At 46.4% G+C, this 25,469-nt stretch overlaps 1 protein-coding gene across 1 annotated transcript in view; it reads left to right on the forward strand.

Moving 5' to 3' along the window:
* DMRT1 (doublesex and mab-3 related transcription factor 1) overlaps positions 1-25,469 on the forward strand; it is a 317,866-nt gene that overhangs the window by 65,116 nt on the left and 227,281 nt on the right. Inside the window, exon 3 of the mRNA XM_073554127.1 lies at positions 12,498-12,684. Within this exon, the coding sequence (XP_073410228.1) occupies positions 12,498-12,684 (187 nt within the window). The remainder of the gene's footprint in view (positions 1-12,497; positions 12,685-25,469) is intronic.

Raw genomic sequence — 25,469 nt, forward strand, 5'->3', positions numbered from 1 at the left:
GAGCGCCATTTGACTTTTTGAATGGAAAATATGCTGGAATATTTAGCGGTTGCCATGTCATGTTTGGAGAGCCCCTGTGTGCATAAACATTGGAGCTCCTCCACAAGTGACCCCATTTTGGAAACTAGACCCTCCAAGGAACTTATCTAGATGCATAGTGATTACTTTGAACCCCCAGGTACTTCACAAATTGATCTGTAAAAAAAAACAACAACTTTTTTTTCACAAAAATTTTCTTTTAGCCTCAGTTTTTTCATTTTCACATGGGCAACAGGATAATATGGATCCTAAAATTTGTTGAGCAATTTCTCCTGAGTGCACAGATACCTCATATGTGGTCATAAACCACTGTTTGGGTGCACTGCAGGGCCCGGAAGCAAGGAGCACCATTTGACTTTTTGAATGGAAAATTAGCTCCAATCGTTATCGGACACCATGTCGCATTTGGAGAGCCCCTGTGCACCTAAACATTGGAGCTCCCCCACAAGTGACACCATTTTGGAAACTAGACCCCCTAAGGAACTTATCTAGATGTGTAGGGAGCACTTTGAACCCCCAAGTGCTTCACAAAAGTTTATAACACAGAGCAGTGAAAATAAAAAATAATTTTTTTTCCTCAAATGATTTCTAGCACACTATTTTTAATTTTCACAAGGCTAACAGGAGAAATTGGACCACAAATCTTGTTGTCCAGTTTGTCCTGAGTACGCTGGTACCCCATATGTGGGGGGGACCACTGTTTGGGCACACGGCAGGGCTCAGAAGGGAAGAAGCGCCATTTGACTTTTTGAAATGCAAATTACTTCCAATCGTTAGCGGACACCATGTCGTGTTTGGAGAGCCCCTGCGTGCCTAAACATTGGAGCTCCCCACAAATGACCCCATTTTGGAAACTAGACCCCCTAAGGAACTTATCTAGATGTGTGGTGAGCACCTTGAACCCTCAAGTGCTTCACAAAAGTTTATGACGCAGAGCCGTGAAAATAAAAAAAATTTTTTTTCCCTCAAAAAATTATTTTTTAGTGCGCAATTTTTTATTTTCACAAGGGTACCAGGATAAATTAGACCCCAAAATTTGTTGTCCAGTTTGTCCTGAGTACGCTGGTACCCCACATGTGGGGGGAAACCACTGTTTGGGCACACGTCGGGGCTCGGAAGGGAAGTAGTGACATTATGAAATGCTGACTTTGATGGAATGGTCTGCGGGCATCATGTTACATTTGCAGAACCTCTGATGTACCTAAACTGTGGAACCCCCCACAAGTGACCCCATTTTGGAAACTAGACCCCCCAAGGAACTTATCTAGATGTGTGGTGAGCACCTTGAACCCCCAAGTGCTTCACAGAAGTTTATAACGCAGAGACGTGAAAATTAAAAAAAAAATTTTTCCTCAAAAAAAATGATTTTTAGCCAGCAATTTTTTTTTTCCACAAGGGTAGCAGGATAAATTGGACCCCAAAAGTTGTTGTACAGTTTGTCCTGAGTACGCTGGTGGGGGGAACTATTGTTTGGGCACACGTAAGGGCTCGGAATGGAAGTAGTGGCGTTTTGAAATGCAGACTTTGATGGAATGGTCTGCGGTCGTCATTACGTTTGCAGAGCCCCTGATGTGCCTAAACAATAGAAACCCCCCACAAGTGACCCCATTTTGGAAACTAGACCTCCCAAGTAACTTATCTAGATGCCTGGTGAGCACTTTGGACCCCCAAGTGCTTCACAGAAGTTTATAACGCAGAGACGTGAAAATAAAAAAAAAAATTTTTTTCCACAAAAATATTTTTTTAGCCCCCAATTTTTTATTTTCCCAAGAGTACCAGGAGAAATTAGACCCCCAAAGTTGTTGTGCAATTTTTCCTGAGTACGCTGATACCCCATATGTTGGGGTAAACCACTGTTTGGGCACACGTCGGGGCTTGGAAGGGAGGAAGCACCGTTTAACTTTTTGAACGCAAAATTGGCTGGAATTAATGATTGCATCATGTCGCATTTGGAGACCCCGTGATGTGCCTAAACAGTGGAAACCCCACAATTCTAACTTTAACCCTAACCCCAACACACCCCTAACCACATCCCTAACCCTAATCCCAACCCTAACCATAACCCTAACCCCAACACACCCTAACCCTAATCCCAACCCTAACCATAACCCTAACCACAAGCCTAACACTAATTCCAACCCTAACCCTAATTCCAACCCTAACCCTCTTTCCAACCCTAACCCTCTTTCCAACCCTAACCCTCTTTCCAACCCTAACCCTCTTTTCAACCCTAACCCTAACCCTCTTTTCAACCCTAACCCTAGAGGAAAAATAAAAATAAAAATATTTTCTTTATTTTATTAGTTCTGCCTACCTATGGGGGTGATAATCGGGGGGTTTATTTACTTTTTCTTTCATTTTGATCACTGTGAGAGTGATCAAAATGAAAGAATGGAATCTGCAGCCGGCAGATTCGAGAGGGCGCACTGCGCATGCGCCCGCCATTTTCCAAGATGGCGGCGCCCATCATCCGGACCCGAGGGACACCGGGAGGGACGGGGGGGACTCAGGAGGTACCGGGGGGGCGTGAGGGGGGGATCGGAGGCTGGCGGGGAGCAGAGGGAATGGGAGGGGGGCAGATGATGAGGAGAATGAGCAGGAGGAATTGATCCTCAAACAGGCATCTGAACAGCTGATGCAGGCCATCTCCCTAACTAGGACATTCCTGACTGGGAAAATAGAGGATGTTTACTCTGAGGTGGGGCGACTTCGACAAGATATGCAAGCCATGAGGGGACTTATTACGGAAGTGGAGACAAGAGTGTCCCAGGTAGAGGACACCATCACGCCCATGGAGGACAAATTAACAAAGGTGACAGGCTCTATGAATGCCTGGAAGCAGAAGTCGGACGATCTGGAGAACAGAATAATATCCGTGTCATTGGTCTTCCGGAACGCTCGGAAGGTCAGCTCTTACAATGCTCTGCTGGAATTTTAGACCATTCTTCTTTGGCAAACTGCTCCAGGTCCCTGATATTTGAAGGGTGCCTTCTCCAAACTGCCATTTTTAGATCTCTCCACAGGTGTTCTATGGGATTCAGGTCTGGACTCATTGCTGGCCACCTTAGAAGTCTCCAGTGCTTTCTCTCAAACCATTTTCTAGTGCTTTTTGAAGTGTGTTTTAGGTCATTGTCCTGCTGGAAGACCCATGACCTCTGAGGGAGACCCAGCTTTCTCACACTGGGCCCTACATTATGCTGCCAAATTTGTTGGTAGTCTTCAGACTTCATTATGCCATGCACACGGTCAAGCAGTCCAGTGCCAGAGGCAGCAAAGCAACCCCAAAACAACAGGGAACCTCCGCCATGTTTTACTGTAGGGACCGTGTTCTTTTCTTTGAATGCCTCTTTTTTTCTCCTGTAAACTCTATGTTGATGCCTCTGCCCAAAAAGCTCTACTTTTGTCTTATCTGACCAGAGAACATTCTTCCAAAACGTTTTAGGCTTTTTCAGGTAAGTTTTGGCAAACTCCAGCCTGGCTTTTTTATGTCTCGGGGTAAGAAGTGGGGTCTTCCTGGGTCTCCTACCATACAGTCCCTTTTCATTCAGACGCCGACGGATAGTACGGGTTGACACTGTTGTACCCTCGGACTGCAGGGCAGCTTGAACTTGTTTGGATGTTAGTCGAGGTTCTTTATCCAACATCCGCACAATCTTGCATTGAAATCTCTTGTCAATTTTTCTTTTCCGTCCACATCTAGGGAGGTTAGCCACAGTGCCATGGGCTTTAAACTTCTTGATGACACTGTGCACGGTAGACACAGGAACATTCAAGTCTTTGGAAAAGGACTTGTAGCCTTGAGATTGCTTATGCTTCCTCACAATTTGGTTTCTCAAGTCCTCAGACAGTTCTTTGGTCTTCTTTCTTTTCTCCATGCTTAATGTTAAGGACGGCGGAACGCACCAAATATTAATAATAGGAGGTGCGTTCGCCGCCCGGCGTCCACCGTGCGGTAGATGACAAGACCGCTGCTGGACAATAGCAGACTTGCTAGAAGGCGGAGCATTGCACTCGGGTTAGCATCACCCGAGAAGCTAGGAGCGGCTCTGTTAGGGACACAGAGACGCCCTGGAGTAAACTAAAGAATAAACGTTGGGCCTGTTCACAGCACAGGTCCAGCCGGCATATGGCGTCGCAACCGCGAACACCAATAGATGCTGCTACAGCAGCGCGGCGATAATAGTAGCCGCTAAGCGACGGTGCCGGAGAATCGGACACCAACGGACGCTAGTGTAGGTGCGGTAAGCACAGTGGCGCGTAGCTTGCCACAACCTGGAGCTGATTAAACCAACACTCTGTCACCATTCGTAATATCAGAGGGAAGGGAAGGGGTTTCAAATAAGTCAGTCACCAGACACATGCATCCATCACCTTTCACACATAGCAAATATTAGTCTACACTAGCGCATGGCCGAGTCGCCATGCGGGCTTTTTATAGCCATGCGCTTCCGAGACCTTCCAGTACCCTGGGAAGGACCAATCAGATCCGATGCAGGACCTGAACATGTGAACCCTGCTCTCCACTGAGAGGTCACCTTGCGGGCATGCCCAGTAGCACGGCATGAGGACTTCGCCTCAGGAGTGGTTCCCTGCAGAGCAGGTTGCGCTACCATTGCTGCACCAGGGGTGGCAGCAACATCCAGGCTCACAGAACGAGTCTGAGCAGGACGCCTGGCTCGCCGTGATTGCTGAGCAGGTGTCGGAGCGGAATGGGAGACCGCTGGATGTCTGGCTCTGGATTCCTGCTGTGCAGTGTCAGGAATCCGACGCCTAACACTCAATACAGGACAGAGGTTGAGTCAACTTTAATCCATGTCAACTGGCTGCAAGTGTGATTTAGTTATTGCCAACACCTGTTAGGTGCCACAGGTAAGTTACAGGTGCCGTTAATTACACAAATTAGAGAAGCATCACATGATTTTTTGAACAGTGCCAATACTTGTGTCCACCCTCTTTTTTATGTTTGGTGTGGAATTATATCCAATTTGGCTTTAGGACAATTCTTTTTGTGTTTTTTCATTTAAGACAAATTAAGTGAAGATAATAATAGCAAAGAATTTGTGTTTGCAATCATTTTCAGGAAGAAACTGAGTATTATCTGACAGAATTGCAGGGGTGTCAATACTTTTGGCCACAACTGTACATGCTGTCAGTAGGGATGGAATCCGCCATAAACTCGGTTAAAGGGAAATGGGAAAGGCTCATCCCTGATATACAGGGAGAGGAGTGGGAAGAAATTCTGGAGCCTCCGATAGGGGTGTCTCCATCTATTAATAACAGAATGATACAATTATATATCATAAACCAATCATATCTGACTCCGACACGACTCTTTAAGATGGGCTGATTCCAATCATCGGAATGTTTAAGATGTCATTCATTAGATGCAGACTTTATCCACATAATCTGGCAATGTCCTATTATCACACAATATTGGAAGGAAGTGACGTCATTATTAACTTCTCTGGTACAAGCTCCTGTTCCCCTTGAACCACTGGTTTGTTTGTTTGGGTTGTGGGATGAGGAGACATGGGGTCACTATACTGGGATCTTTTTACGGGAGATCCTATTTATGGCACGAAAGGTACTGGCACTGCGATGGATGGGGGGGCTCATGTCACCTCTCTTAGGATCTGGATCGATTTGGTGAATTCAATTTTCCCATATGAACATACGTTGTATCGAAACAGGGGATGTAAATTTGGAAAGATCTGGGGGAGGTGGAATTCCTCTCATCTTACTCTGTAGAGTGGAGACGTCACATGGTGAATAGTTGATTGTGTGAAATCAGGCTGGAAAATAGTAGTTTTTTTGTAGTTATAGTTGTAGTTTAGGAAGTTAAATAGGTTTTATTTCTTGTGCAATAATATGAAGGCTTGTACAATTTAACTGACGTTATGTTTTATCCCGTATGTAAAATGTACATTTTTCTTTGCATCTAATACTATGTAGCAATATATTCTATACAGTACTAATCACCATATGCAAGTATGTATATTGTATATTCTGTTTGTGGTTAATAAACGAATTAAAAAAAAAACTGGAGCAGCACTACAGCAATACCTTATTGAAGTGCACGCTTCCCCAACAAGTGATCAATTGGCATAGCAGGATAAGTAGCAAAAAAACAAGGAAACAGCACATGAAGTAAAAAAAGCTTGAAAAAGGATTTCACATCCGAAACGTTGCCACACCATTGTGCATTGTAGTTCACTTTTTTTTTACTTCATGTGCTGTTTCTTGCTACTTACCCGTATATACTAAGCCGACCCCCTAATTTTCACACAAAAAACTGGGAAAACATATTGACTCGAGTATAAGCCGAGGGTGGGAAATGCAGCAGCTACTGGTAAATTTCAAAAATAAAAATAGACACTAATAAAAGTAAACTGGTGGCCCCATAAGATGCTCCATATTAATATATGCCCCATATAATGCTGCACAAAGGTTAATGGTGGCCCATAACATGCTCCATATTAATATATGCCCCATATAATGCTGCTGCAATTTAAAAAAAAAAAAAAATGACATACTCACCTCTCGTCACTGCCCGCTGCTCCTCAGCGTCACTGGCTTTCTGCAGTGACTGCTCAGGCAGAGGGCACGTGCTAAATACGTCATCGCGCCCTCTCACCCGAGTGTCACAGCCAGAGGACCCGGGAGACTGAGAGGTGAATATGGCATGGCTGGCTCACCCTTCCACAGTCCTACTCACCCTCCTGGCGCCTGCATATCCAGCTCTGCTACACATCTCAGTCCCGGCTGTCTGCATCTCCCTTCCTGTCTTCTTCCTGTGCGGTCACATGGTACCGCTCATTAAAGTCATGAATATGCGGCTCCATCCCCATGGGAAGAAGACAGGAAGGGAGATGCAGACAGCCGGGACTGAGATGTAGCAGAGGAGGAGGATGAGTATCATGTCTCCTGCTCCCCCTCCCTCACCGGCTTTCAGGTGTATGACTCATGTAGAAGCCGAGAGGGTCTTTTTCGCCCAAAAAAGGGGCTGAAAAACTCGGCTTATACACGAGTATATACGGTATATATATATATATATATATATCAGCAATGCAAAGTCCAGAAATAGAAGGCGAGCACCATCACAATAGTCCACACATCCGAACCATCATACGTGTATAAAAGAGGCACAGCCGGCAATACAACTGTTTTACCCTTAGGTGCACATTCATGGAAAATAAGCTAATCCACATAGCAAAAAATAATAGAAAAGAGCGGCTCTCACCGGGTAGTGTAGCCAAGGCTTTATTATAAAAGCATGTCAGCAGGAGAACGGGTGCAAAAAGGAGATAGCAACAACGATCGTTTCTCGCTGCAGAGGCGCTTCCACAGGTTATGTAACCTGTGTAACCTGTGGAAGTGCCTCTGCAGCGCGAAACGATCGTCGCTGCTATCTCCTTTTTGCACCCGTTCTCCCGCTGACATGCTTTTATAATAAAGCCTTGACTACACTACCCGGTGAGTGCCGCTCTTTTCTATTATTTTTTGCTATATATATATATATATATATATATATATATAGTACAGACCAAAAGTTTGGACACACCTTCTCATTCAAAGAGTTTTCTTTATTTTCATGACTATGAAAATTGTAGATTCACTCTGAAGGCATCAAAACTTTGAATTAACACATGTGGAATTATATAATTAACAAAAAAGTGTGAAACAACTGAAAATATGTCTTATATTCTAGGTTCTTCAAAGTAGCCAACTTTTGCTTTGATTACTGCTTTGCACACTCTTGACATTCTCTTGATGAGCTTCAAGAGGTATTCACCAGAAATGATCTTCCAACAGTCTTGAAGGAGTTCCCAGAGATACCTAGTACTTATTGGCCCTTTTGCTTTCACTCTGCGGTCCAGCTCACCCCAAACCATCTCGATTGGGTTCAGGTCTGGTGACTGTGGAAGCCAGGTCATCTGGCGTAGCACCCTATCACTCTCCTTCTTGGTCAAATAGCCCTTACACACCCTGGAGGTGTGTTTGGGGTCATTGTCCTGTTGAAAAATAAATGATGGTCCAAATAAACGCAAATCAGATGGAATAGCATGCCGCTGCAAAATGCTGTGGTAGCCATGCTTGTTCAGAATGCCTTCAATTTTGAATAAATCCCCAACAGTGTCACCAGCAAAGGCACACCCACACCATCACATCTCCTCCTCCATGCTCCACGGTGGGAACCAGGCATGTAGAGTCCATCCGTTCACCTTTTCGGTGTCGCACAAAGACACGGTGGTTGGAACCAAATATCTCAAATTTGGACTCATCACACCAAAGCACAGATTTCCACTGGTCTAATGTCCAATCCTTGTGTTCTTTAGCCCAATCAAGTCTCTTCTGCTTGTTGCCTGTCCTTAGCAGTGGTTTCCTAGCAGCTATTTTACCATTAAGGCCTGCTGCACAAAGTTCCTCTTAACAGTTGTTGTAGAGATGTGTCTGCTGCTAGAACTCTGTGTGGCATTGACCTGGTCTCTAATCTGAGCTTCTGTTAACCTGCGATTTCTGAGGTTGGTGCTCGGATGAACTTATCCTCCACAGCAGAGGTGACTCTTGGTCTTCCTTTCCTGGGGCGGTCCTCATGTGAGCCAGTTTCTTTGTAGTGCTTGATGGTTTTTGCCACTGCACTTGGGGACACTTTCAAAGTTTTCCCAATTTTTCGGACTGACTGACCTTCATTTCTTAAAGTAATGATGGCCACTCGTTTTTCTTTACTTAGCTGCTTTTTTCTTGCCATAATACAAATTCTAACAGTCTATTCAGTAGGACTATAAGCTGTGTATCCACCAGACTTCTGCACAACACAACTGATGGTCCCAACCCCATTTATACGGCAAGAAATCCCACTTATTAAACCTGACAGGGCACACCTGTGAAGTGAAAACCATTTCTGGTGACTACCTCTTGAAGCTCATCAAGAGAATGCCAAGTGTGTGCAAAGCAGTAATCAAAACAAAAGGTGGCCTAGAATATAAGACATTTTCAGTTGTTCCACACTTTTTGGTTAATTATATAATTCCACACGTGTTAATTCATAGTTTTGATGCCTACAGAGTGAAGCTTCAATTTTCATAGTCATGAAAATAAAGAAAACTCTTTGAATGAGAAGGTGTGTCCAAACTTCTGGTCTGTACTGTATATATATATATATATATATATATATATATATATATATACACAGTCATATGTTAAAGGTTGGGCGCCCCTATTAATGTTAACCTTTTTTCTTTATAACAATTTTGGTTTTTGCAACAGCTATTTCAGTTTCATATATCTAATAACTGATGGACTCAGTTATATTTCTGGATTCAAATGAGGTTTATTGTACTAACAGAAAATGTGCAATCTGCATTTAAACAAAATTTGACCGGTGCAAAAGTATGGGCACCCTTATCATTTTCTTGATTTGAACACGCCTAACTACTTTTTACTGACTTCCTGAAGCACTAAATTGGTTTTGTAACCTCATTGAGCTTTGAACTTCATAGCCAGGTGTATCAAATCATGAGAAAAGGTATTTAAGGTGGCCACTTGCAAGTAGTTCTCCTATTTGATTCTCCTATGAAGAGTGGCATCATGGGCTCCTCAAAACAACTCTCAAATGATTTGAAAACAAAGATTATTCAACATAGCTTTTCAGGGGAAGGATACAAAAAGTTGTCTCAGAGATTTAACCTGTCAGTTTCCACTGTGAGGAACATAGTAAGGAAATGGAAGAACACAGATACAGTTCTTGGTAAGCCCAGAAGTGGCAGGCCAAGAAAAATATCAGAAAGGCAGAGAAGAAGAATGGTGAGAACAGTCAAGGACAATCCACAGACCACCTCCAAAGACCTGCAGCATCATCTTGCTGCAGATGGTGTCACTGTGCATCGGTCAACAATACAGCGCACTTTGCACAAGGAGAAGCTGTATGGGAGAGTGATGCGAAAGAAGCAGTTTCTGCAAGCACGCCACAAACAGAGTCGCCTGAGGTATGCAAATGCACATTTGGACAAGCCAGTTACATTTTGGAAGAAGGTCCTGTGGACTGATGAAACAAAGATTGAGTTGTTTGGTCATACAAAAAGGCGTTATGCATGGAGGCTAAAAAACACAGCATTCCAAGAAAAACACTTGCTACCCACCGTAAAATTTGGTGGAGGTTCCATCATGCTTTGGGGCTGTGTGGCCAATGCCGGCACCGGGAATCTTGTTAAAGTTGAGGGTCGCATGGATTCAACTCAGTATCAGCAGATTCTTGACAATAATGTGCAAGAATCGGTGACGAAGTTGAAGTTACGCAGGGGATGGATATTTCAGCAAGACAATGATCCAAAACACCGCTCCAAATCTATTCAGGCATTCATGCAGAGGAACAATTACAATGTTCTGGAATGGCCATCCCAGTCCCCAGACCTGAATATCATTGAACATCTGTGGGATGATTTGAAGCGGGCTGCCCATGCTCGGCGACCATCAAACTTAACTGAACTGGAATTGTTTTGTAAACAGGAATGGTCACAAATACCTTCATCCAGGATCCAGGAACTCATTAATAGCTACAGGAAGCGACTAGAGGCTGATTTTTTTGCAAAAGGAGGATCTACAAAATATTAATGTCACTTTTATGTTGAGGTGCCCATACTTTTGCACCGGTCAAATTTTGTTAAAATGCAGATTGCACATTTTCTGTTAGTACAATAAACCTCATTTGAATCCAGAAATATAACTGAGTCCATCAGTTATTAGATATATGAAACTGAAATAGCTGTTGCAAAAACCAAAATTGTTATAAAGAAAAAAGGTTAACATTAATAGGGGTGCCCAAACTTTAACATATGACTGTATATATATGTATATAGATATATACATATATATATATATATATATATATATATATATACACACACACGCATAATATATATATATATATACATACAGTATATACAGCTCTGGCAAAAATTAAGAGACCACTTTCAAATGTTTAGTTTTTCTGATTTTTCTCTTTATAGGTGTATTTTTGAGTAAAATGTAAATTGTTCTTTTAGTCTACAAACTTCTGACAACATGTCTCTGAAATTTCCAAGCAATGAATTTTGTAATTTTTTTTTCCGAAAAGGATAAAGGGTCAAGATTAAAAGAAAACCAAAACAAAACCCAGTGCTTTCAGACCTCAAATAATGCAAAGCAACAAGTTCATAATCAATTAGATCAACAATACTAATGTTTTATCGCAGGAAGAGTTCAGAAATCAATATTTTGTGGAATAACCATGTTTTTTAAAAACAGCTTTCATACGTCTTGGCATGCTTTCCACCAGTCTTTCACACTGCTTCTGGCGCAAAAATGTAAGCAGTTCTTCTTTGTTTGATGGCTTGTGACTATCCATCATCCTCTTGATTACATTCCAGAGGTTTTATATATATATATATATATATATATATATATATATATTTATTTATATTTATGTGTGTGTGTTTTGACGGATATGTCCTGTGAAAACGCTGTGTAAATGACAGAGAATTGCTGTATGTAAAAGCTCATGTTAAATTCGTATTGCAATCGGATAGCGATCGCACTGCACTCGGATGTAAATCAGATGCTAGGTGTGAAAAACCGGATTGCACTCGCATTCCACTTCCGTTAGGCCTCTTTCACACTTCAGTTTTTTGACATCAGTCAACATCCGCCACTTTTAGAAAAAAACGGATCCGCCCATTTTTGGGCGGATCCGTTTTTTCCCCCCATTGGTTTGCATTAGTGGCAGATTTTGACTGATGGTCGTCCGTTTGTTGACGGATCCGTGAGAATTTTAGCGGCTCCTGGGCAGACCAGACGGACACTGCAACATTTTTTTTGGTTGACGGTCCGCTATTTTTAACTGCGCATGCCCGGGAGGTGAAAGCCGGGAGCAGTTTTAACCCTGAAATGGCGTCCTGGGAGCCGCTAAAATCTCTCTCACCTCGCACGTTCCCAGGCCGCCGCGCGATCTCGCATAGAATCGATCTCGCATAGAATCACGGCCGCCGCGTGATCTCGCATAGAATCGCGGCCGCCGCGCAATCTCGCATAGAATCACGGCCGCCGCGCGGTTTACGTACCGCGGTCGCTTTAAATCTCGCCGCTTGCCTTCTCCCATGGATCCGCTGCCAACGTGGTCCGCTGCCATCCGTCCGTCACTGAACGCCGACGACGGAGGTATGAAACAGGCCTTACACTTGTGCGATTTTCGTCATGGAGACTCAGACCGATTTTTCATATGTTTTGTGTGACTCCGGCCTTAAACTAAGAACCGCATGTTCAGTTTTATAAGAGGCATTAGGTTTATGTATGATTTTTGGATATGCGCTCCATGTCTTTTTCTACAGTCATAGCATATTTCACTATGACCCTCTGCTGCAGAACCTGTGCTGTTACTAAGCTCTAGGTATTTTCTCACTTCGTTTTATTAATTTCATCTCCAGGTAGCTTTAAGGAGGCAGCAGGCACAAGAAGAGGAATTGGGAATAAGCCTTCCAATACTTATACCAAGTGCATCAGAATTGCTCATGAAACATGAGCATGTCAGCAATAATTCTTGCCCACTGCTTGAAAATAATTGCCCACAGGTAACAAGTGGATCTGCTGCACTAACATCGACCAGCTCTTCAGGTAAGCACATGTCAAGGAGGAAACTAGGCTGGGTACACACGTATGCAGTGCTTTTGGCCTCATTCACTTTTCCTTGTTTAGACATATGAAAAATTGTATCTCTGTTAATCAGTGTTTTGGATCAGTGTGTCAACTGTATGTCAGCTGTGTGTCCGTTTTTATCATCCGTGTATCTGTTTTTACCAGCACTGTGTCAGTGTATTTCATGGGTGAATAATGAAATAAATAAATTTCCGTTTCTCCTATACTTTGCAATGTTAAACACGGACAGCACAAGGAAGGCACATGGATGCCATCCATGAGTTGTACGTGTTTTTCACGGACTCATAGACTTGCATTTGCTTTTTTCATCTGTGCTGCAGGAGAAAAACGGACATGTCTTCATGAGTTGGATACAAACATGGACATGTGAATAACACCATAGATTTTAATGATTGTGTTCTGTCCATGAATAAAACAGATACAACATGTACATGAAACACGAACATGTGAATGAGACCTTACGCCAAGAATTGTGTCATAGTCTCATTCTTTTCCAGATGTGAAGAAAAGCACATTCTACCAAGCAGTTATTTACATCTGAAAAAAATTAATCCTGCCATGTAGGAGGCCAGATGGAGTTCAAATTGACTATCGGCTTCGTAGTAGTGATTGGCTCTGTCGGTGCTCTCTCAGGGTTTACAATGTAATCCTGTTTTTCTGGGATTTTGATGGAAACCCCTACGCAGTCCATAGAGTTAGGACAAAAATCAGAAAGGCCTCTCTAGGATGCTAGTTGGTCAGCTGCTCAAAAAAGGCGAGAGCAGAGCCCAATGTAGCGACAACATGCTAGTGATCAAGTACAAGGACAAGAGAGATGTCCTTTTCTTGACCACCATACATGGTGATGGCAGAACTACCAGAACTTTGCAAGGTACCTTTACACAGGCCCATACCCACACTGTGTACTGGGGTACAGCAATATCATGGGGGTAGTTGGTCTCTCTGATCAAGTCCTCCAGCCGTACAGTGCCATGAGAAAAGCCAAAGTGTGGTACAAGAAGCTGGCCGTGCACATGGTACAGATAGTAATGTACAACGCTTTTGTGCTATCAAGATACGTAGGACAGACCAGTACGTCGTACCTTCAGTTCCAGGAAGTCGCAATTAAGGCCCTGATATTTGGCAGCCAGAAAGGAGAGGGCCACAGTACTTCCGGAACTGAAGGTGCTTTTATCGTATTAGGCCAACATTTCGTCGGTGAGGTCCCTCAAACAAAGAAAGGAAGGTCGCAAAAAAGGTGCTGAGTCTGTTACAAAAGGGGACTACGTAAGGACCAAATTTGGCAATGCGATACCTGCCCCGACAAACTTGGCCTGTGTATAAAAGAATTCTTCAGACTGTACCACTACACAACTCACTTATGACAACCTGACGTACACTAGACCAGGGGTCCCCAACCGCCAGTCCGCGGACCAGCACCGGGCCGCTGCAGTGCCCTTGCCGGTCCGCGGACACAAGGGGAGCCAGGGGCGGTCAGTGGCGTAGCGGGGGCTGGGGCGGCACGCAGCAGTTCTTAGCGGCGGCCAGGGAGCGATCAAGCAGCTCCGCTGCCTGCAAGAGGGAATAGCAGGAGCGGAGCTGCAAGGACCCGTCCAGCTTCCTGCCCAGCGCCCGCGCTTCCTGTCTCTGACTGACACAGAGAGGAGCGCGCCGCTGCTGTGTCAGAGCGAGGAAGCGCGGGCGATGCTGCGACAGGTGAGAGGAGAGAGGTGGTGTGTGTGTGTGTGTGTATGTCTGTCTGTGTGTGTACATGTATGTCTGTGTGTGTGTGTGTTGGTCTGTGTTTGTGTAGCCTGGCCCTGGAGGAGATGGGGACATGAGGAGAAGGCCATGAGGGGAGTGATGGAGAGACAGCAGTGATGGGGTGAAGGCAATGATGGGGAGAAGGGAGTGATGGGGTGAAGGCAATGATGGGGAGAAGGGAGTGATGGGGAGAAGGGAGTGATGGGGTGAAGGCAATGATGGGGAGAAGGGAGTGATGGGGTGAAGGCAATGATGGAAAGATGGCAGTGATGGGGTGAAGGCAATGATGGAAAGATGGCAGTGATGGGGTGAAGGCAATGATGGGGAGAAGGGAGTGATGGGGTGAAGGCAATGATGGGGAGAAGGGAGTGATGGGGTGAAGGCAATGATGGGGAGAAGGGAGTGATGGGGTGAAGGCAATGATGGGGAGAAGGGAGTGATGGGGTGAAGGCAATGATGGGGAGAAGGGAGTGATGGGGTGAAGGCAATGATGGGGAGAAGGGAGTGATGGGGTGAAGGCAATGATGGGGAGAAGGAAGTGATGGGGTGAAGGCAATGATGGGGAGAAGGGAGTGATGGGGTGAAGGCAATGATGGGGAGAAGGGAGTGATGGGGTGAAGGCAATGATGGGGAGAAGGGAGTGATGGGGTGAAGGCAATGATGGGGTGAAGGCAATGATGGGGAGAGGGGAGTGATGGGGTGAAGGCAATGATGGGGAGAGGGGAGTGATGCGGTGAAGGCAATGATGGGGAGAAGGGGGTGATGGAGCACTCATTCAAAACCTATGGTGAGTTGAGTCACATTATAAATGTTATTTAATTATAAGTATGCACTGCTACACTACAACCGTGTCCATAGCCCCGCCCCCTTATGACCAAAGCCCCGCCCCTGCCACACCTCCATCCCCACCCTGCCGGGCCATGGAAGAATGGTCTTGCTTGAAACCGGTCCCTGGTGCAAAAAAGGTTGGGGACCACTGCACTAGACAACTCAAGTATACCAACCTGATGCACTAAACAATTTATGTATTAGCTAGCACATTATAAAATTCACATACCAGGAAAACACTAGATCAGTTCCAATACAGGGTCACCTGTGGGGGGTTTCTACTGTTTAGGCACATCAGGGGCTCTGCAAACGCGACATGACGCCCGCATACCATTTCATCAAAGTCTGCATTACAAAACATCACTCCTTACCATCCGAGCCCTGTCGTGCGCCCAAACAGTTTTCTACCACATATGGGGGTATCAACGTACTCTGGAGAAATGGAGAAATTGCACAACAAATTTTGAGGTCTATTTTCTGCTGTTACCCTTGTGACAATGAGGAAATAAAAAAAATTGGAGCAAAAAATATTTTTGTGGAAATTTTTGTATATTTTTTTATTTTCACAAGCAAATGTTATAATTTTGTGTGAAGCATCTGGGAGTTCAAGGTGCTCGCCACAAATGTAGATAAATTCCTTGGATGGTCTAGTTTTCAAAATGGGGTTACTTGTGGAGGATTTCCATTGTTTATGCACATCAGGGTCTCTGCAAGAGCGACATGACACCCGCAGACCATTCCACTAAAGTCTGCATTCCAAAACGTCATTCCTTCCCTTCCAAGCTCTGACGTGTGCACAAACAGTAGTTTTCTCCAACATATGGGGTATCAACGCACTCAGGAGAAATTGCAGAATAGATTTTGAGGTTCATTTTCTCCTGTTACCCTTGTGAAAAAAAAAATGTGTGCCTAAAATAACATTTTTGTGGCACAAAATGTCACAACCAAATGTTATACTTTTTTGTGACGCACCTGTGAGTTCCAATATGGCATATTGGTGTGCTCTGGACAAATTGCAGAACAAATTTTATGGTCCATTTTCTCCTGTCACCCTTGTCATAATGAAAAATTTGGAGCTGAAATTACATTTTTGCGGGAAAAATGTATTGTTTAATTTTCACGGTTTAACGTTATAAAATTCTGTGAAGCATCTGGGTGACTATGTCTGACGACGTATTCAATATGACAGCCTAATGTTATTAAATTCTGTGTTGTAATTGTGGGTTCGAAACACTCACTATACCACTGGATACAGGAAAGATGTATATCTTTGTACCGTGTTAGCTTAAAAGATGTTTGGGGCTAAAAGATAGTTTTTATGGAAAAAAAAGTGATTTTTTTTATTTTCATGGCTCTACGTTATAAACTTCTGTGAAGCACCTGGGGGTTCAAAGTGCTCACCACACATCTAGATAATTTCCTTGAGGGGTCTAGTTTCCAAAATGGCTGGTTTACACTTTTTAGGCGCATTAGGGGCTGTCCAAATGCGACATGTCGACTGCTAATGATTCCAGCAAATTTTACATTCAAAAAGTCAAATGGTGTTTCTTTCCTTCCTAGCTCTGCCATGCATCTAAACAGTGATTTTTGCCTACAAATGGAGTATCAGCATGTTCAGGAGAAATTGCATTACAAATTTTCGTGTCCATTTTTTCTTGTTACCCTTCTGAAAATAAAAAAATTGTATCTAAAGTAAAATTTTAATGAAAAAAAAGTTAAATGTAAATTTTTTGCTTCCACATTGCTTTAGTTCCTGTAAGCACCTGAAGGGTTAATAAACTTCTTGAATGTGATTTTGAGCACCTTGAGAGTTGCAGTTTTTAGAATGGTGTCACTTTTGGGTACTTTCTGTCATATAGACCCCTCAAAGTTACATCAAGTGTGATGTAGTCCCTAAAACATGGTTTTGTAAATTTTGTAAAACTGAGAAATAACTGGTCAATTTTTAACCTTGATAGCGTGCTAACAAAAAATATATTTATTTCCAAAATTTTGCTGATGTAAAGTAGACATATGGGACATCTCTAATTTAAGATTTAAGGGCATAAGAATTAAAAGTCATTCTGGAAATATGAGCCTAAAAATCTGGGTTTCACAAAAGAAAGCTGTTTACATGTTGGGGCTGCTGATGGTCCTTGTGATCCATAATTAATTTTCTCCTTCCCCCCCAAAGGAAACAGAAGGACAATAGGTATTTCTTTTATTTCTCCCTTTTTATTTTAGAACTGGTTTGCATATTTGTGTGTCGTTTTATTTTTATCTTTTATCGTAAGCACTGTATATTTTTAGATTAATTCTTTAAATCTTTAATAAGTTTCATTCTTGTATGCAAAGAATCCATAGCCATATTTTGGGGACTCATCACCCTGTGAGTTTGATGAGTGGTTGGCAGCACATTAAGAAATTGGGGTGCTAAGACTGTCAGGGTGGGATTTATACTCACTATATAGCCTAGAACAAAGGGTGAGTGTTGAATTGAGTGAGAGGAGATAATCCTTGCAGGCGCAACCCACATCACCTGCTTGAGTAGTGATGAATGAACGGCCACAGGGTCACGCTTAAAGCAGATCAGCAATGACAAGCATAGGTGTCTCTTCCAGACCCCCAGTTTTTATTGTCCTGTCCGCCATGTCTGTCATGTCTGCCTTGTCTGTTTTGCCTCGTGACCCCTGGAGCGGTGTGCACGCGCATCTCATGTCTGCTATCCTGCATGTCCCCTAGAGCAGTGTGCACACTCACCTCATGACTTGAGCTGCAAGATGCCTGCGTTTCTGCTTTGCCTTCTGTGATCGCCTCGTCATGTCTAGAGCCCCTGATCATGTGTCCTTCCTATGCTCCAGCATAGGCTGGTTCTGCAATCGTCTCTGCTTGTCTGAAACCCTGATCATGTGACCTTTCCTAGGATCCTGCACTGTCCGGTTCTGCAATCGTCTCTGCATGTCTGAAACCCTGATCATGTGACCTTTCCTAGGATCCTGCATTGTCCGGTTCTGCAATCGTCTCTGCATGTCTGAAACCCTAATCATGTGACTGCGCTCTGTGATCCCTGAGCCTGACCCGGAAGTGGTGGTGCTATGCCCTATATTAGACCGCCCCTTCCTATGCTCAGGGCCTGAGTATTGTGTTGCTTCCCTGCATGGCTGCTTGGTCTGCTGGGTCGCTCCCTCTATTCTGTGCCCTTGCACTCTGCTCTGTCGTGCGTGCTTGTATTCCGTCTCTTGTCTCGTATCTTGTCTGGTGTTTGTCTCTCGTGTCATGTTTTGTCTCTACTCTGCCTTGCCTTGTAGTCCTTCTTTGCTCTGTGTCTGTTCTGTGTTTCTGTTTATGTTTTCTGTGCCTGGTTTCCTGTCTTACCTTGCTTTGCTGCTTCGTGAACTCTGTCCCTGACGTGTCTCTCTACACGTGCAGGCCTCCGTTCTGTACCCTGTCCCTGGCGTGTCTCCAACATGTGCAGGCCTCGCTCTGTACCCTGTCTAGTCCCAAGGTTCTCCCTTGGCCGGCTCTGGGCTTCGGCCTACGCTCCGCTGCTAGACTCTGTCCCTGTCCCTGACGTGTCTGTCTACACGTGCAGGCCTCTGTTCTGTGCTCTGTCCCTTGCGTGCCCCTCGCTACGCGCAGGCCTCGCCTTGTACTTTGCCCCTGGCATGTCCTTTGCATGCGCAGGGTCCTGTCTACTACTCTATGCCTTGTCTCTGTTACTTTGTGCGCTCTTGCACTTTTCGTACTAGGCTTTGCCGTGCTGTCTGCACGTGTCTCTGTCCTGTATCTTTGCCTAGCCCTGCCTTGTGGCTCCGTGCCTCCGTTCACATGCCTGGTCGCCTGTGCCTGCCTGGTGTGCCTCAGCCGTGCCGCCTCTAGCCGTGCTCGCCTGTGTGCCTCAGCCGTGCCTGCTGTCCAGTGCTATTGTGGTTCCCGGCTGCGTGGCCGCAGCGGTGCCGCCTCTAGTCGTGCCCGCCTGCATATGCCATCATCGGTACCACCTGCCGGTGCCCCAGCTTTTGTCTCTGTGCTCTTTTGCACGCACGCTGGTTCTCGTTCTGTGCCTTTACGTGCTACTCTTGCACAAAGCCTTTTGCCTCTTTTGCTCTGCTCTGAACCCTAGTTTGCCTGCCGGATTCTGTAACCTGCCGACCGCTGCCAGAGGTCCGGACCTAGATGACTGCGGCCTGATGTCCGGAGCTGATGTCCGTAGCCTGATTCCTGGACCCTGTCGGTTGATGCCAGCACCCCGGATTCCGATGCCATTGAACCCGTCCCTGGCGTGCCCTCGCACGCGCAGGCCACCGTCCTTGTGCTCCTCCCTGGCGTGCCCTCGCACGTGCAGCCCTCCGTCCTTGTACCCGTCCCTGGCATGCCCCTCAGCATGCGCAGGTCTCCGTTCTTGCACCCGTCCCTGGCATGCCCCTCGGCATGCGCAGGTCTCCGTTCTGTGAATCTGATCTTGGCGTGTCTCCTAGCACGCACCCTGTTTTGTCTCCCTGTCTTGGACTTTGGCGTGCCCTGGCACGCACCTTGTTATATGGATTCTGTGTGTTCATGTTTTGCACCTGTGTTACCAAGAAGAGTTCCTCATGTCTTGGACCTCGGCGTGCTCATGCACGCATCTTGCTTTGTGTTCTTTGTGTGTTCACCATGCACCTGTTGTACCCTGAAGTGTTCCTGAATGAAGTTTAATTGAACTAATGCCTTGTCTCGTCTTGTCTTTCTTCCTGAGCCGGCCGTCTGGTCCAGCAGCCGTGGTGGCTCACCCCCTTGGTCTTGCCCCTAACACTCCCTGTATAGGGGCTGGTTCCTCACTAGGTCAGCTCGCCCTAGGTGGGTGGGTGCCACGGCCTAGAGGGTCCACTCATTCAAAGAAAAACAACTCAGCTTAAGCTGGCGCTCGTCACAGTTATGCCAACACAGCACACCGCGATCATGTGACAAGGGTGCCGATGGGCGAGGTTAGTGACACTCTTCCCGCTCGTTCGTTTCAAATGCTGCTGTCAGAGATTGACAGCGCCATTTAACATGTCTAAGGTGGCTGCCGGACATGTCCTTGAGGGGAGATATGTATTATTGAGGTTGGTAGATTCGGTGATGTAAGCCCGGGAAAGCAGGCTCCAGCTCGTATAGTGCCGAAAGAGTTAACAGAGCGCATCAATGCCAAGTTTTACGAGCAGTCACAAAGATGGGTGGGACTGACTGCTCACGTATTACCACCCCGGGACGTGGTTTAGCAGATAAAATGGAGACAAATCTCTCATTCAGGGTCTGTGATGTGAAGTCTGGATGCCTGCAGTGTGTTTGCTGAATGACTCTGACCTGAGAGAGTGAACCCGCACTACTAGATGGACTGTATACGTCTCTGTTTTTTCACTTTGTTCTGGAAAAGGCTGTCTTTTGTTTGCTTAAGCTGAGCGGTTTATGAAGTTCTAATAAACCGGCCTGGACATTTTAATGAAATTCTTCCTGTGCCTACCTCAACCGTAGCTGAGTGAGTACAAAACGCTACACATGTTAACAGACACAGGTGGATCGCGATTCCACCCGCCTTCTGTTAGGGGCACTTTTTTTGTGGGCACACTGGAACTTTCCCCTTAACGACCACCGATACTCCTTTTAGTTAAGGGTACTTTAACCACAGCGCCGTGAATTAACGGCGCTGAGGAAAAAGTATATAGCCCCTCCCCCCCCCCGAGTCGGATTTTCTTCGGGGTCTCGGCTGCCGAGACCCCAGAGAACATGATTCGGGTCGGTTTTTACCAACCCCGGGGTTGCGATCACCGTTATTAACCATATAACGGCGACCACAAAAAGAACAAGAAGCGCTCTATTAGTCTCGGGGGCCATGTTTTTTTTTTCTTCACCAGCCTGCTCTGTGACGGCTGCGGAGGGAGCGCACTGACTGACAGCACCAAGCGACGCTGCAGGGCCACCGACCTCTCTCCTGGGGACACAGCATCAGGACTTTGGGTAAGCTGCATCTGCCTCAGGAAGAAGCTTAACCCCTTCTCTGCACGCTTACACGTCTTTAGCTGCAGCCCAGACTCTGCCTGTAACCTTTTGGGGGCATTATGTCTCAATCTAAGGAAGCCAAAAAAGGCTAACAAAAAACACATTGCGTTCTTTGCCTCTTGTGCCACTTGCAAGACTGCCTTGTCCAGTGCTCACACTTCTCCATTACGCACGGATTCCGACCCAACCTGTGCTCAAACGCCATATGCCGCCGCTGCCACCGTGCCCTCTGAGTTTAGTCCCCCTGAATGGGTGGCGTCCCTGTCATGGTCTGTGGAGTCCCTGACCAAGGCTATAGACTCCCTCCGGGACTCCTCTTTAAGTCAGAGCATATCTTTGCGGACCGTGGAGGGCTCTGGCGACGGTCGGGAACCGTCCAACAGCAGGAGCCGTATTCGGTCAAGGGATGGTCAGGTTTCTCATGCTTCGGCATCTACGAATTCTGGCTCTCGTTTCCCCTCTCCTGACGTTCGCAGCGAACATGACTCTGAATACGAGTCTGACACGTTATTAACTCAGGACCCCCCGAATGACCTAGCCTATTGAGTCTAAATACCCTTTTGCTCCAGATCTGATGAAGGATTAATCCCCTTCAGTGGACCCTCCTATATTGCGTCTTGCTTCAAAAACGCTCCTATCCGTTTCTGACGGTTCTTCAGACAAAAACCCCTCTGACCGTCAAATTGACTACCTTGCTCGCTCAGTTTTTGAGGTTTCAGGAGCGGCGCTCTTTACATCTTTCGCGGCGACATGGGTGGCAAAGGCTATGGCCGCTTGGGCAGAGGTGTTAGTCACAGCCATTCAAGATAGCAATCTTCCCCCGGAGGCAGCCAGCCTCGCCAGTCAGATAGTTCACACAGGAGACTTTATAGCTAAAGGATCTTTAGATGCCTCCAATTGCGCTGCACAGGCAGCTGCAAATGCAGTCTCCATTAGAAGGGCACTTTGGCTCCGCGACTGGCAGGCAGATTCTGCTTCCAAAAGATTGATGACTTCTCTGCCTTATCAGACTGGTCGCCTATTTGGAGAGAAACTGGATCAGCTCATTTCTGACGCTACTGGAGGGAAGAGTAAATTCCTTCCCCAACAAAGGCCCGTCCAGCCGTTTCGGAATCAACAACCAACTCGTTTTCGCCCTTTTTGCAACAATTCCAGTTGGTCCTCCACAACTTTCTCTTCTGGATCAGGTCGGCCCCCGCGTGGAGATTCTCAGATCTCATACAGACCTAACCATGCCTGGAAACCCAGGCTGAGGGCATCTGGAACTAAGGGAGCCAGATCCCATAGATTCTCTACACAATGACTTGTTGCGGTATCTGGCGGACACTGACAAAGTAGGCGGTCGTCTGTTTTCTTTCTGTCATGTCTGGCTCGCGGTCGTCCACGACGAGTGGGTCAGAGAGCTGGTGTCCTTCGGATACAAAATAGATTTTTCTTCCCCCCACGACACGTTTTTTGCGGTCTTCACCCCCCAAAACAAAGACAACAGCTTTCCTTCAGGCAGTACATTCGCTGCAAAGGGACGGAGTCATAATTCCGGTCCCTCAAGACGAAAGGTTCAAGGGTATTTACTCAAACCTTTTTGTGGTCCCGAAGAAAGACGGGACGATGCAGCCCATACTGGACCTCAAGCTGTTAAACAAGTTTGTCAGGGTACGGCAATTCAGAATGGAATCTCTCCATTCAGTCGTCGCCTCCATGGATAGAGGAGAGTGCCTAGCATCCATCGATATCAAGGATGCTTACCTTCACATTCCAATCTTTCCGTCTCACCAACAGTTCCTGCGCTTCGCAATTCGCCAAGAACACTTCCAGTTCGTTGCCTTGCCTTTCGGACTCGCCACCGCCCCCAGAGTCTTTACCAAGGTCATGGCGGCTGTCATGGCCATTCTTCACACTCGGGGACTGGTGGTACTTCCGTATCTGGACGACCTACTGATCAAAGGCCCGTCCCTTCCAGCCTGCGAGGAATCTGTGTGTATCACAGTGAATACACTTTCTCGGCTGGGCTGGAAAATAAACTTCGAAAAGTCTTCTCCAGCACCGGCTCAGCAGATTTCCTTCCTGGGAATGATCCTCGACACTTCCCGCGAGTTGGTCATTCTCCATCCAGAAAAGGCCCTAGCCTTAGAACAGGGAGCACTGAGTTTTCCCAACCAGTTCCTCACTCCATACGCTTCAGCATGGGGATTCTCAGAAAGATGGTAGCAGCGATAGAAGCAGTCCCTTTTGCACAGTTCCATCTCCCCCTTTGCAACATGCGCTGCTGTCGGCTTGGGACAAGAACCTGTTCTCCCTAGACCATTGGTTCCATCTGTCCCTGCAGGTCAGACAGACCCTCAGGTGGTGGACACTGAAGTCCTCCCTGAATCAAGGAAAGTCTTTTCTCCCAGTACATTGGTTGGTGTTGACCACCGACGCCAGTCTTCTTGGCTGGGGTGCGGTTTTCTGCCACCACACGGCACAGGGTCGTTGGTCCATTCGAGAGTCGTCTCCACATCAAGATCTTGGAGATATGAGCGATCAGGCTAGCCCTACTGAGTTTCCATCATCTCCTCGCAGGTCACCCCATCAGGATCCAATCTGACAACACCACGGCTGCAGGGTATGTCAACCGTCAGGGGGGTACCCGCAGCAGGATGGCTATGCACGAAGCGAGTCACATCCTTCGTTGGGCCGAGACCAACCATTCGGCCACCTCAGAGATCTGCATTCGGGGTGTAGAAAATTGGGCGGCGGATTTTCTCAGTCGCCAGGGACTCACCTCAGGAGAGTGGTCTCTTAATCCGGAAGTCTTTCAGCAGATTTGCCGTCGCCCGGGGACTCCGGATGTGATTCTCATGGCCTCAAGACTAAACAACTCCCCTGTTCAATGCTGATCGCACGATCCATGCGCCATCGGAGGAGATGCCCTAGTTCTGCCGTGGCAACGGTTTTGACTGCCGTACATTTTTCCCCCTCTTCCCTTGATTGCAAGGGCCATCAAGAAAATCAGAGCAGAGGGGGTACCAGTGATCGTAGTCGCGCCGGATTGGCCGCGCCGGGCATGGTACGCAGAGCTAGTCCAACTTTTCGCCGTCGTTCCCTGGCGACTTCCAGATCGCATGGATCTACTCTCACAGGGCCCAATTTGCCACCAGAACTCCGGGGCCCTGTCTTTGACGGCGTGGCCGTTGAATCCTGGATTTTAGCACAAGCTGGATTCTCTCACGAGGTGATCTCCACCATGATTAGTGCTAGGATGCCTGCGTCCATGCGCATTTATCACCGCACCTGGAGGACCTTCTTCTCGTGGTGCAAGGACCATGGACGATCTCTGGCGTTTTTCCATTCTTCCATACTGGAATTCCTGCAATCCGGATTAGAGTCGGTGCTCGCGCTTAGCTCACTCAAGGTACAAATTTCAGCTTTGTCAATTCTGTTCCAACGCAAGATTGCCACCAGATTACAGGTGAAGACGTTCATTCAGGGAGTTTCCCACGTGCTGCCTCCCTATAAAAGGCCGTTGGAATCATGGGATATTAACTTGGTCCTCAGATGAGTTTCGGAGTTGGGGGCCCTGTCCTGCCGACCTCCGTTCCTGAATTTTCATCAGGACAAGGCAGTTTTGAGAACGTCCCTGTCTCTTCTGCCAAAAGTTGTGTCTTCTTTTCATCTCAATGAGGAGGTTGATTTACCTTCATTCTGTCCAGCACCAGTCCATCGTATCGAGAAGGCCCTCCACACCTTGGATGTGGTTAGGGCTCTTAGACTGTACATCTTGTGGATGGCTCACTTCCGCAAGTCAGATGCCCTGTTCATGCTTCCAGAGGGGCATAGGAAGGGTCTAGCCGCCTCAAAAGCCACACTAGCCAAGTGGATTCGCTCGGCTATTCAGGAATCCTACCGTGTCAGGGGCACACCTGTCCCAGCAGGGATTAAGGTGCACTCTACTCGTTCAGTGGGCGCCTCTTGGGCCATTCAGCACCAAGCGTCAGCAGAACAGGTCTGCAAAGCTGCGACTTGGTCCAGCTTGCATACTTTTACAAAGCACTACCAAATTCATTCTCAGGCCTCTGCAGATGCAGCACTTGGCAGGCGCATTCTGCAATCGGCAGTACCTTAGCTGTAAGCCAGTGGTACATGGGGTATTAGCAGTTGTGTTGCTCCCCACCCAGGGACTGCTTTAGGATGTC

Source organism: Dendrobates tinctorius, unplaced genomic scaffold (assembly GCF_039654945.1).
Source record: "Dendrobates tinctorius isolate UK_male_01 unplaced genomic scaffold, ASM3965494v1 ptg000207l, whole genome shotgun sequence".
In the NCBI taxonomy this organism is placed as follows: Eukaryota; Metazoa; Chordata; class Amphibia; order Anura; family Dendrobatidae; genus Dendrobates; species Dendrobates tinctorius.